The sequence below is a fragment of the Stegodyphus dumicola genome, chromosome 3, assembly GCF_044657685.1.
Source record: "Stegodyphus dumicola isolate Sdum_Otavi_A_Nest chromosome 3, ASM4465768v1".
Taxonomy (NCBI): domain Eukaryota; kingdom Metazoa; phylum Arthropoda; class Arachnida; order Araneae; family Eresidae; genus Stegodyphus; species Stegodyphus dumicola.
The window spans coordinates 149,162,472-149,176,249 of record NC_140770.1 but is presented as its reverse complement, the minus strand read 5'-3'; the positions used below and the strand labels follow the sequence as shown (position 1 = coordinate 149,176,249).

Sequence of the window (13,778 nt, the reverse complement as noted above, 5' to 3'; positions counted from 1 at the left end):
GTAATGTGTGTGGAGTTATTTTATTATGATATACAGCTATCGACAGGAAATAGAATAAGTCATTTCACCATTCATTTATGGTGTAATTGTCTGAAGCAACAAAATAAACTGGCGTCTGATCGGCATTTGCAATTTGTGAAACTAAATAATGATTTGCTTTGCGCTCCACAATATTGAAGGAATGAAAGGACATCAGCTTATCTTCATAATCACTGGGAGTTTTTTGACATATTGTTATATGTCGGCAAAACAAAAGTCCATTTCGTTTCATCATTCGCTGCAACCAACCTCCACTCACCTTGAATTGTGATGTAGGAATGTCTTCTTCTTGTGCCACAGCAAGCCTTCTTATTTGCCACATTTCCCAGTTACTGCATACCCTTGATCACGCATACCACGAATATACGCAACTACTTTTTTTTTTCTATGTTCGGAAACTTACATTTCAAACCACGAAATGTACATCTTGTTTTGTTCGTTGTGGCCAGTTGATCACGTTGTTTGCTCCAATCGCACGCACACACTTTTCGTCCACCTTTTACACTCTTGCTGCTCTTTTTCCATTTTCTTGCACAAATTCTACGACTTTTAGTTTAAAAGCTGCCGTATTTTCCCATTTCAAGCACACTACTTGCTCTTGCTAACTATCATGAATTCCAAATGATACTTTGAATGAAAAGAGAAAGCTTGAAATATGTGAATGCTCCAAAATGGAAGGAGGTGAACATAATTTCATTACAAAACAGTATATCCTGTATGCCAGTGTGGTGGAAACCTGTAAACCTGTTTGGACTGCCTTCATTTATTACCGCGTCTGCCAAGTGGATCACTGGCGCCGATGTTATGACTGAATAACAACTGCACCAGAATGCAAGTCTCTGCTTAACATCCTGGCACCAACCAAAGACAAAACAAATGCATATTCTTTCTTTAAAGATGTTTATTGACTGAAGGGAAAAAGGGGATGTTAAAAAAATATCTCTTAAAGTAAGAAATTCTTTTGTTTTGGGGGTGTGGACATTGCACAGGGTTACTTTTTTTTTTTTTACATAAATTTTATCTGTAAATTTGGGGTGTGAAACATTACACAAGCATATATGGTAGCCACTGTTTCCAGTTTACTCAAGTTTTGTTCTAGGCCTTTTGTCTTTTTTTTTTTTTTTTTTAACCCACTGGAAAATTTTTCTGATAAATTTAATTTCAACTTGAATTTTGATTTCCCTTTTGTATTCACATTAGATTTGACAGACTAGATGTGTATCTTTAAATTTTCAGGAGTACAAATAATTTGAAAATAATAAATTTAGACACTTTAGTAATTTGGAATAAACAGAAACATAGCTACTGAGCGACATATACTTGTGTTATCAATGATGGATCTTCCACTTCCTGAAGAAGTCTGAATCTGGCAATAATAAAACCACTATATCAATCTTTTTATGTATTTACTTGATTTTAATTTAAAGTAAAACTTTTATTCAGATGTCAATCTCAGCTAAAAGCTATTGACTATTATTTTATACATATACCATACCTGCCAACCTCTAAAGATAAAAATTCAGAAGATTTCTCCAAAATAAGAACACGACGAATTAATATCATGCTTTGATATTAAAAAAATAACAATTTATACAAATAAAAAAAGAAAATTGTACTTACATTAGTAAATCTTAATTAAGTAGTAACTAAAAAATTTATTAGGAAACATAAAACAAGAACTTAATGTTACACAAAAAAAAAATTATTGCAATGAATTTAGAGTGCATTTTTTGGCTTTAGCCAAAAATTCTTTGGAAAATTTCCTGTCATAACAATTAGTTTCCTCATAACATTTAGCAATTAAAATGTTTTCTAGAGTTTTTGGTGAAACTGAAGAACGAAACATAGTTTTGTTTTTCTTCATAACACTGAAGACTCTCTTGCACTCAGCATTACTGTGTGGAATTACAGCTGCAGCTTTTTCTGCTGCCAAATTAATTAAGTGGCATGGGCATCCAATAGCAATTAATTCATTTTGTTCTTTTTTGAGGAAAGAGGCTACACCCTTTTTGTCACCCACCATGACATGAGCATTATCTGCACCAAATGAAATGCAGTTTGATATTGGGATGTTAAATTGTTTCAACTCATTAATTACCAAGGAGGCAATATTTTTCTCCGTAGCGCCTCCATTTAACAATGGAAGACGCAAAAGATGAGTTTTCATTTTATTAGAAACATCACAGAAATATGTGACAACGATGGGGTAAAGCTTCCAATTGCTGTCGCTGCTGCCATCGATTGACACTGAAAATGCTGAATTCTGGAGTGCAGCTATCGTTTTACTTTGTGCATTGCAAGCAATTTCGTTCACAATAGAAGATGTTTTCGTGCCAGCACAAGCATATTTCTGAGCAATCTTGGAGTTGGGAAACATCCGTCTGAACAGTTGACAGGCATGATCGGCAGTGCCTAGCGGCACGTTGTGTTCGATGAGGAATACAGTAAACAAACACTCTGCCAAAATGACATCGGCATCCGAATTCGAAAAAAAATCATCCACTTTCTTTGACGTTGTTGAAGCCGAAGAATTAACTTCATGCTTTTAGACTTAACATGCTTCACAATGTCGCTTCTTCCACCGTGACTTATTATGAAGTCACACACGCACACGTTGCAAAATGCATAGTTATTTCCTTTGAAGGATTCTTTAATTGTTGGAAATTCGGCTTTGTAGGCAGGCCGAAAATATTGAGAGTACGGTTTTTTTGAACTCATTTCGTAACAACGACGTATTAAGAAAATTCGTAGCACGTGCAAACAAAAAAAAAAAAAAAAAAAAACAGAATGCGACAATCCACGCTTGCTGAGTCCGAGCTGAGTAATTCCCTTGCTGCTGAAGCGAACTCGAAAAAAATAATCTGGCGCCCACAAAGAAAAGAGTGGGAGAAACAAGTTCAGCGCATTGGATTGGCTGATTAAGCAGCGAGTTGAGAGAAACCGCAGGTTACTGGATTCGAAGTAGTCGGTAGTTGGCGGTAAAACACGATGCAATTGGCGAAAAATTCTAAAATTTCGACAAAAATCCCTAAAAACACTTGAAAAAGGAAAAAAATCTTAAAAAATGGATTACGATCGCAAAATCGTAAAAACAAACGCATTTTCGTAAAAATTATGAAAAATTCGCAAAAGTTGGCAGATATGATATACTAAATTTACATCTACAGTAAAAAGTAGTTAATCCGGACTTGTCAGGACTTCGGCCATTCCGGATTATCGATTTTTCCGGATTATAGATCATCAGTTTAAATCTCGTAAGATGGTATGCAAAAATTCTAAAATTAAAAATATGAAACCATAATTTATGAAATAAAGAACAATTATGATCTAAAGGGTATCAAAATTTACAAAAAAAAAAAAAAAAAAAAAAAAAAAAAGCTTAATATTTATTTGTTTACTTTATTAAACATTTCTTTCGATGTAAGTTGTTTAAGTTGCTTCGTTTTATGTGATAATACTTTCTCCTTAATTCTATAAGACATAATTTCTTGTTCAGTTACAAAGTTCCGCTGTTCAAGTCCCGTAATTGCTGTGCCGAGAATACTGACTAACTTGTCAATCGAAATTTTTTCGTTTTCACTAACCTCTCTGTCACCTTCTTCATGTCTTTATCCCTTTTTTGCAGCAATTCCACTTTTTGTTTAACGGACATCGAAACATCCTTTCGTTTTGTGGATCCTTTGGGAGCTCCAGCAACGGAAATTCTATTTGACAAAATCGAAAGTTCAAGTTTACTTTTATAAAATTGCTCTTACAGTCTGCAAAAAATAATAAGCCGGATCCAATTCGAAGATTAACGAACAACACAATCATCAACATTAAGTGAAATAGATAATTACATAATTTTAGCTTATACCGTCCGTTATACATTAAACGCGCACGTGAAAACGTATTCTGCGTTTGCACACACGCATATGCGCAGTCGTAAAGGTCTTACGCACATGCGTAAACAAACGCCTATGCGCATGTGTCAACGCGCCGCATGTGCAGAAAGTTTTTAGCTTTGAGGTCCGGATTATGGGTGTCTGAATTAACGACTTTTGACTGTATTTCAATGTTTTTACAAAACATTTTGCTTTTGTTTTCAATTTATAAATTCATTAAATTGCCTGTTTTGTTATAATTATATATAGAGACAAAAAGTAAGAAATTTAGAACCAAATTTACACAAAGACCTAAAAGTAGTGAAATTCAATACCAATAAATTTCAAAATATTATATAAATATGTAAAATAGGAATTAAAAGAAATGTGAAACTAAAACCTAAAAATTAAACAAACCTGAAAAAAATACCAAAAGCTGAAAAAATATAAAAGACAAAGGATTTCAATCAAATTTGATATAACAATATAACATTATCAAGGAAGATACACCAGACTCAATTACAATACCCCTTCCACTTGAAAACACTGTGTTTTGGTATCCAAAATTAGCTGATGAATTACTGTAAATTGTAAAAATTATAACAGTTCATCTGAAAGTCCTCCCTCAGACAAGGTAAAAATTCCAATGTCAAATCAAGCAAAAAAATTGAATTACACATTTTTTACTGAATTAAAAATTGAAATAAAGTAGAAATACAAAAATTCAAAATAAAAATACAAAAAAACGAATTGGAAACATGAATTTAAAACTTACTTAGAGGACAAAGAGGTGAAAAATATTAAACACATACAAATGAAAAATATTCCAAATTTGAATAAAATAAATAAGTATATTTTTTCACATTATGTAAGATTAAAACTGAAAGAAAAAAATTGTAATTAACATTCAGACTGCTTTCTACATTTTAATTTCAATTTTGTTAAATTGTGCAAAAATATTTGAAATAATTATTTTTTAAATATAAAAACATTTTGTGATTCTATATGTGTGTGTGTGCATAAAATAACACACATATAAAGTAATTATTATTTTCAAGCATGCATTTCTTTTCTATGAATACTAGCAATAAGAGCTGATTATTTGCATTCAGACAAAATACAATTTTGGGAATTCCTAAAATATTTAAAGTTTATATTAACATATGAGAAAAATGTCACATAAAATTCTACAAATGGGTGAATTCAACCAGTATACGATAGAAAGGTTAAGACATCAACTACATGAGAAACCCCATATGTTTCAGTAAAAAACTCTTTAGAAAGCATATAAAACTGGATTAGATTAGATATATTTGAAATTTCCTTTCTTAAAATTTCATTACTAATTTGAAAACCAATTAGAATTTGACCAAATATTTCATCAATATAAGTGACATTTATCTAATTAAAAAATAACTGAATTTGATCAACTTTTTGATATTATGTTTCACCTTCGGGAACAATTCCTTTTGTCGAAACGCTCTTTCAGATGGAACAGCTTCATCAAACTCAGTGAACTCATATGGATCTTTAGGCACAGAAGGCACTTTATGGGTAAGTTCATAAGTATTTCTAGCAAATTCCGAACCAGAATCATCAGATCCTTCATCATAAACATCAGGTGTAAATGATGCAGGACTGCAATATTTCTTATAGGGAGGAGGATCCCTACAAAAAAGCAAACAATCATAAAACTATCAAAGTATTCTGCTACATTCACTAATAAATGGACAAAACTAGAGGAATAGACAATATAGAAAATTAAAAGTTAAATTTAAAATATGATACCAGAGAGTTGAACTAAAATGTCTGTAATCATACAGTAGGCCAGACATAGCTAACTGGACATTATCATCTTCACGGCTTTGCTTTGGGAGCTGAGGTTTTTCAAAAGCTTTAATATCAGGCACACTAGTATCACATATCATACTGTCTACATTTCCAGCAAGGTCACTTTCAGAATTCAATGATACAGATGTCTTTTTGACACTTTTAGCATTTTCAAACGTATTTAATAGAGATTTATGAAACGGCGATAAAATCTGGAAAATAAACATTCATTAATGGAAGCACTTTACATCAATTAATCTGTTAACATCAATTAACAGTTAATACATAAATCTTTTTTAAAAAATTTTAAAAATTCATGAAAATATAATTCCAGTAAACACATTTAAATTCTTAACAAATACGTATTAAAGTAATAAAGTAAAAAAGCAAATTTAAATTCTAAAAAAAAGCCAAAATAATTTAAAATAATTTTTAAATATGCAAACATGTAAAAGATTTAATTCTCAAACTAATCTACAATATCATTTAAATTCAGAAGCATAAGCAAATCATGTGCAAAATCTATCCATGAAAATAAATCTACTAATTTAATAAATTAAAATTAAATTAAAACAATTTTTTTAAAAAATGCATATGTGAATGATCGTAGAGTAGGCAGGAGACAGACTTATCAAGGGTTGCCTCCAAACCTAACTCTCCAATCATTCAATTCGTGTTTCGTCATTCATGCAGGCAAGTGTAAAAGTCAAAACTAAAAGTAATTCCAATAAAGTGGTATGGTACCCTTAGAAATTAACATTTAAGTATTAACATTTAAGAATTAAAGTTCAAAAAGGAAAATACTAACTAAGTCTTTTGAGAAACAAGCAAGTAAAGTCAAGAATTAAACTTTTTCTTAAAAAATTAAATTTTTTAAAATAATAAAAAAATTTAGAAACCAATGTATTTTAGAAATCCTTGTCTACAGAAACTTCCCCTACACGAATATGCATATCAATAAAAAGAAACTATAAAAGAACTATACATAATCCATATAAACGAATAAGAAATAAAAAACAAAAAGAACTAATTCACAATTTAAAAATAAATATATATTTAAATATAATTTCATATTAGAAAATACTTAGATACTACATAAAAAATTTTTTAAAAAAATACTTAAAGCAAGTAAATAGTAAGTTTTAATTCTAACTTACCTACTATATGAGTGTTGTGGTCTGCAAAAGTGTTGTGAAAGAGAAGTAAGTGTGTTCTTCAAATTATATAGATGGCGCTTATGTAGGTAAAGTTGAGTGTCAGGTTGCTATCTTTGTTATAGTAAAAATTTTTTTGTAAATATTAATATTAATTAATTAAATTAATTATTACTATATAATTTGAAGAACACACTTACTTCTCTTTCACAACACTTTTGCAGACCACAACACCCATATAGTAGGTAAGTTAGAATTAAAACTTACTATTTACTTGCTTTAAGTATTTTTTTAAAAAAATTTTTATGTAGTATCTAAGTATTTTCTAATATGAAATTATATTTAAATATATATTTATTTTAAAATTGTGAATTAGTTCTTTTTGTTTTTTATTTCTTATTGGTTTATATGGATTATGTATAGTTCTTTTATAGTTTCTTTTTATTGATATGCATATTCGTGTAGGGGAAGTTTCTGTAGACATGGATTTCTAAAATACATTGGTTTCTAAATTTTTTTATTATTTTAAAAAATTTAATTTTTTAAGAAAAAGTTTAATTCTTGACTTTACTTGCTTGTTTCTCAAAAGACTTAGTTAGTATTTTCCTTTTTGAACTTTAATTCTTAAATGTTAATACTTAAATGTTAATTTCTAAGGGTACCATACCACTTTATTGGAATTACTTTTAGTTTTGACTTTTATCCTTGCCTGCATGAATGACGAAACACGAATTGAATGAATGGAGAGTTAGGTTTGGAGGCAACTTCCCCTTGATAAGTCTGTCTCCTGCCTACTCTACGATCATTCACATATGCATTTTTAAAAAAAAAATTGTTTAATTTAATTTTAATTTATTAAATTAGTAGATTTATTTTCATGGATAGATTTTGCACATGATTTGCTTATGCTTCTGAATTTAAATGATATTGTAGATTAGTTCGAGAATTAAATCTTTTACATGTTTGCATATTTTTAAATTATTTTAAATTATTTTGGATTTTTTTAGAATTTAAATTTGCTTTTTTACTTTTATACGTATTTGTTAAGAATTTAAATTTGTTTAAATTTAAATTTCATTCCTTGCAGCAATGGCACAAATAATATTTAATTAAATATGTATTTAAATTTAATTTTTTTAATTAAACTCAATTTATTCTTATGAAACAATTCCAGTAAACACTATTTAGCACTGTTATGTGTTAGGGTACATAAAGATCTAGATATACAGATAAAATGAACACGGAAACTTGAGCCTTGATTGATGGTCAAAATGTTAATTTTTATAAATGCAGATTTCGGTTAAGCAAAAGTTCACCATGGAATGACATAATATTGTAAATCTTCCTGAACACATACCATCAATTCCTTCTAAAATACCTTCTAATAATAATTCTTCTGGATACTATCAATTCCTTTCTAAAAATGCAGGATAAATTCAATAATTCACAATTTCAATGCTAAAAACCACTATTATTATTCAAAAAGCTAATGTTAAAAATCACTATGAACATTAACATAGTAGCATATCAGTCTAAGCACATTAACTGTCCATTTATTCATGGCTTCTTGCAATTTTCTATTCATAGTACAGGCAAAGAATACAAAAGAAATTGGTTTCTAGTGGCCAAAATGATTTTTTTAGTGCATCGCTGGTAAACTTCCAAAATTTCAAAAAATTACCCAGCACTATCAAAAATTTTTCACTAAGATTGACAGACATGAGCATTCTAGAGTTCTAATTCAATTTTATAACTCTCACTACTCAGAATTATGAGGGCTATAAAAAATAAAGCAATTAAATGCATTCAAATATATAAAAAAATTAAATTAAAAAAAAATCTGCATTCTCTGCTATTCACCAAAACCTGATATTTCTGAAGAAATGCAATGTTTTCTTTTTCTAGCCAGCAGACAACTCCACAATCCTATTATGATGTCTCAATGAAAAAAAATATCCGAAAAACGAATTTGAAGGTGAAAATATGCACTCATCTGCTACATATTCATACATGGTTACAATGAAAATACATTTTGGTGACATCTTGATTTGCCTATCTTGGCAACATAATATGCTACCTTGAGATGCTGGGAGATGCTGATAATCAGAAAGAATCAAAATTAAATATACAAAATATTTAAATAAGAAAAAAATTTTTAATATTTTTTTAACTAATTATCCCATCAACCTCGAAACTCTTGCCAAGCAGCACGATTTAGTGCCAATTATGGATAAGAGTGAAGTCACAATCCAGTCATTAACCAATGGCATAGCTAGAAGAAGGCAGACTGACCCAAGCAACACATTTTTAGGAGCGGCATTTTTTGCAAGACACATCATTTTATAAAGGTCAATGAGATATATCATCAAGACAGGTGAAGAATAATTAGATTCTAAACTGGCATACATAATTAAATTGAGAAGAAAAAGAGTTTTTGAAGGGCAATCCTTTTGAATTTTTGCAGTTTATTCTAAAATACAATCTCCATAACAAAGTTCCAAATACCATAATACTAGCAGGAATTTTTCTCTTGACTGCTTAAGTGTTGCTAGTTGTGAAAAGTGTTTTCTAAATTAAAATCATTTAAGAAGTATTAAGAACTACAAAGGAGCATTCTGCATTTAAGAAATCTTTCTCTGTTGTGTACGTAAAAGTAAAAGCAATCAAATAAGACCTCCACAATGTCACTCATCATTTTGAGAAAAAAGAAAAAAAATCAAAATAATATAATTTTAAAATGTTGGAAATAAAGTTTTTCTTCAAAAATAAATGGGGAATTTTAATTTATGTTCCCACACGTCATTTTGACATATTTTGTTGTATAGAGCAAGAGAGACAGCAACTTCAGACACTGTCTCAGGTGATAAAAGTTCTAGCTACACCATAGCTCAACATCTGCACTTTCGTACGATATAACTCCGAATGATTCTCGAAAAGCCACCTTCCATTTCTATGAATAAGGACATAAATTAACTGTTATTGCTGTATTTTTCATTGCATTTTGAGGATTACAGAATCACATTTGTGACTGCATGCAGGTTCATTTACATTTAATCAAGAGAATTAATATATGCTGAATGGGGAAAACAGCAGCTGGATATGGCTGAGAACAGCAATAGATTAGAACAATCACCTGCGAGAAGTTTGTACTCATAATGTTCTAAGCACAGCTTTTGGTAAAATAAGAAGGCCTAATAAAATAGTAGAAATAAACAAAAGCTTTTTTATGAAGCAGGTCAAATACTTCCACATCAGTGTTTATTTGGTGAACTATGTAGAAAGACTAACAAATGTTTTATTGTAAAGGCACAACAGATTCAAAATTCTGCAGAAACAGCAGTTAAGTACAACTCTAAACGATTAGTGCAACTCTGGCAGGATCTCCATCAACTTCTTGGTTCGATGGGAACCAACTTTCACAATCAGCAGGATAATACGTAAGTACCCAATATGCTATCAAAATTTATGACTGAGAATAAAAATGCGAGTCACTATAAAGAAATATGCATGCATGATTATAAAATAAAGTAAAACAAAATAAGAGCAACTAGGTATACAACTCAAAGTACAAAATTTTCATGTAAATAAAATTTTATCACTTATGGCTGATTTAATTCATTTTTGGTTAACTAATATTACTGTAAGCTGAACAAAATGATGGTAAGGATTAAAAAATAAATAAAAGAAATAAATGGTAACAAAAAAATCCATCTTGGAAATCAGTTTTGTATTTTAGCAAATTTTATGTGTGGATATAGCTCTCCCACAACTGTTTTAAATTGTGTTGCTGATTTTCCAGCATCATTAGCAAAATTATAAATGAATATGCATGGTGTATTTTAAAGTATAAATTCCTTTCTCTTCCCTTTTACTTTTTTTAACATACTGTATGAGTATACATGGTAATAATTGCTATAAAGTGACATAAAAAATTCTTAGACAATAATGATTAAAATTCTCAGTGGGGAAAATAATGCTTTCAAACTGCTACACATACCTCATCACATAATTTGCCTTTCAGTGTAACACAATGAGGTGAATTTACCACTGGACTAGAAACATTCATCTGACAATGTGTGTCCAAAGAATGACCTTCCTCTTTTACTACAGGAGGTTGTGGTGATAAAGTTGGCATTGCAGGATCAAAAGAGGATAACTGAGAATACTGCATCTCCATAAAAGCTACTTGCTGAGATTCACTTTTGCACTGAAGCTGGGGTATCATCGTCATATTAGAATCAGAAGAGCAAGATTTGAAATCTTTAATAACTGATTTTACAGAAGCATTTTTAAGAATCGAATTGCATTCACTTTGAAAATTATCTTCAGTATATTGTGATAAGTCCTTCTGCCTATGAAAAGGAACACCATAAAAACTAGAATGTGCTTTATCACGCTTTAAGTTCTTTATGTTTGTACTGCTAGCAAGACCATGATGTGAAGATTCTGAAGCATCCGCTTCATCCATTCTTGAAGAATCTCGAAATTTTTTTCTTTTAAAATGTTTCCTAGAAGAAAAGCAAAAGCAAATTTTTGAAATATTTACACTATTGAAGTGTATCTAATTTAATTTATGATTTGAAAGATTTTATAATAAATAATCCAAGAAAGCAAAATAAAACATTTGCACACACATTTAATATGAAGTTAAAAACACGATGAAATATCATAGGGCAAGACTTAGAAAGCACTATGTTTAAACACCAATAAAATAAAAGTACATGGGATTTCATAGATGATCTGTCAGCTTAATTAGCAGGAGCTGGAATAACTGGCTTAATCGTGCTTGTTTACTTTTATTGGTTTCTGCAAGGTTGCTATATTCAAAAACTGCAGTCCAAATTGAAAGGAAAGTCTTTGTTGCAAATAACGACTTCAATCGCTTCTCTAATTCTGAGGATATTTTTTTGCTGGGATTTGGAAATGAATTTAGCATTATCCTGTTCAATTACTGTGAACATCCGGTAAAGTATTCAATGAAAGTTGTCCTATTTTTGTTGATGAATTGGTCAACAGAGGAATTGGAGATATTTACCTTATGTTCAGCAATTCTTATCGATAGCTTTTCGGATGTTGAGCCAATGTAGTTTGTGTGCTTGTACCTTCATTACAAATTGTTTAAATCATATAATGAAATATAGAATGAATTATTTAGTATACTTCCAGTTCCAGTCAGTGACTACATGATCCATATGAATATACCACATTGAGAATGAAAAATACAAGAATGTACTACACTGAGAATGAGAATTCACGAGAACATATTCCATTGACATTATGAGAACTGAAAGTTCTAATTTTAGATATTAATGCAACTAGCCTTTACATACATTAATTTATTACACAAAACCAATATTTACTTCTACACCAAATCAAAAAATCAAGATAAAGAAATTTTACTTCTATGACAATACATCATAATTTAAAGAGCAGGTTCTACATTCAATCTTGTAACCTCCAAATGCAAACTGCATAAATATGATGATTAAAAAAATATATAAAACAACTGCTTCTTCTAATAAAAAATGTTGCTTTGCATATAAACATAGTAAAATTTAAAGGATGAAAAATGTATTTTACTCAAAACTGATTTAAAATTATATGAAATACTACTTGAAATAAATGGCAGTATTTGTTCCTTGTTACAACTTGCTAACTTAAATAATACCAAGACTATAAATTGTCAATATATGCCATAAATAACTGCCAAACAATGGCAGTTCTTAGCATCTTTCTCACTCCTTAGGAAATCAAAAATTGTTAACAATTTTATTAACTATTAGTGACTATTATGGAAACAAAATTTTCATATTTAAGTCTTTCTAGACATTTTTGTGAAAACAGGGATGTGTTGTTATCAATACTTTTTGAATTATTTAATTTTATTTTTTAATTTTTGGGTCACCTGGTCAGTGTGTGTGTATGTATGTGTATTTGCTGTTTTGTTTAACAAGATTCTTAGCTTAAATGGACTAGTCCTATGGATTGAGTATTAATTTTGACTTATGGTTTGAATCTAGCAAATAATTTGATGCTTACTCGGAAGTAAGATGAAACACTCTCTTAATTTAGTTGCTGTTAATTGATGGTAGATTGGTTTACCTCCTTGATAAGTCGATTAATCTGCGGTCAATGACAACAACTACTTTTTCAATATTCAGAATTTACTTTTGGTTTTGGCATTTTTGTGATTTAGATTTGTCTACTAAAATTTTTAAACAGGAAGTTGAAATTACTATTTAAAATACTAATTTAAATTCTGACCAAAAAAAAAAAAATTTCATTCATGCTTTTAAATTGAATTTCTGTTCCTTGAAGATGGTATATGGAAAGTTTTCTTATTATAAATTATTATATATATATATATATATATTTATTTATTTATATTCTAAAATACATATAAAACCATAAAACATTGCTGAAACAGGCACAGCAAAGGCTCAACTATCCAGAAAGCTTGGGAGATGCTGAATTCTGGACATATGAAAATTCTGGATAATTCAGCATAAAAATATCCAGTTAAAGTAGAAAAGCCAAATTAATGAAAGAAAAATTTTGCAGCTTAAAATAGACTATATAAATATACTATATATATAGTCAATTTGTTATTAGCTTAAATATCAAACACCTACATTTAAATTATGTGAGATTTTGAAGAAAAAAAATGGGGGGGGGGGCATTTCAGACACAAAAGTAAAACATTATAGTCCATGATAAAATTCCGTCAACCATGAAAACATGGATATCTTGTCAAACTTGTGCCATTTGTTCGTACAAAAGTTTGAAGGAACAAACTCTTTATTTAATGGATAATCAAGAAATAAAAGTTACGGATACAACATATAAAAAAAACTTAAATCACTTGTCATAATTTTTCATCTTGCACAGCAAC

At 29.7% G+C, this 13,778-nt stretch overlaps 1 protein-coding gene across 1 annotated transcript in view; it reads right to left on the bottom strand.

Moving 5' to 3' along the window:
* LOC118197102 (mediator of RNA polymerase II transcription subunit 13-like) overlaps positions 1–13,778 on the bottom strand; it is a 189,829-nt gene that overhangs the window by 131,564 nt on the left and 44,487 nt on the right. Inside the window, exons 8-10 of the mRNA XM_085813454.1 lie at positions 10,884–11,394; positions 5,691–5,944; positions 5,354–5,570 (exon numbers count right to left, since the gene is read on the bottom strand). Coding sequence (XP_085669580.1) covers positions 5,354–5,570; positions 5,691–5,944; positions 10,884–11,394 — 982 coding nt within the window. The remainder of the gene's footprint in view (positions 1–5,353; positions 5,571–5,690; positions 5,945–10,883; positions 11,395–13,778) is intronic.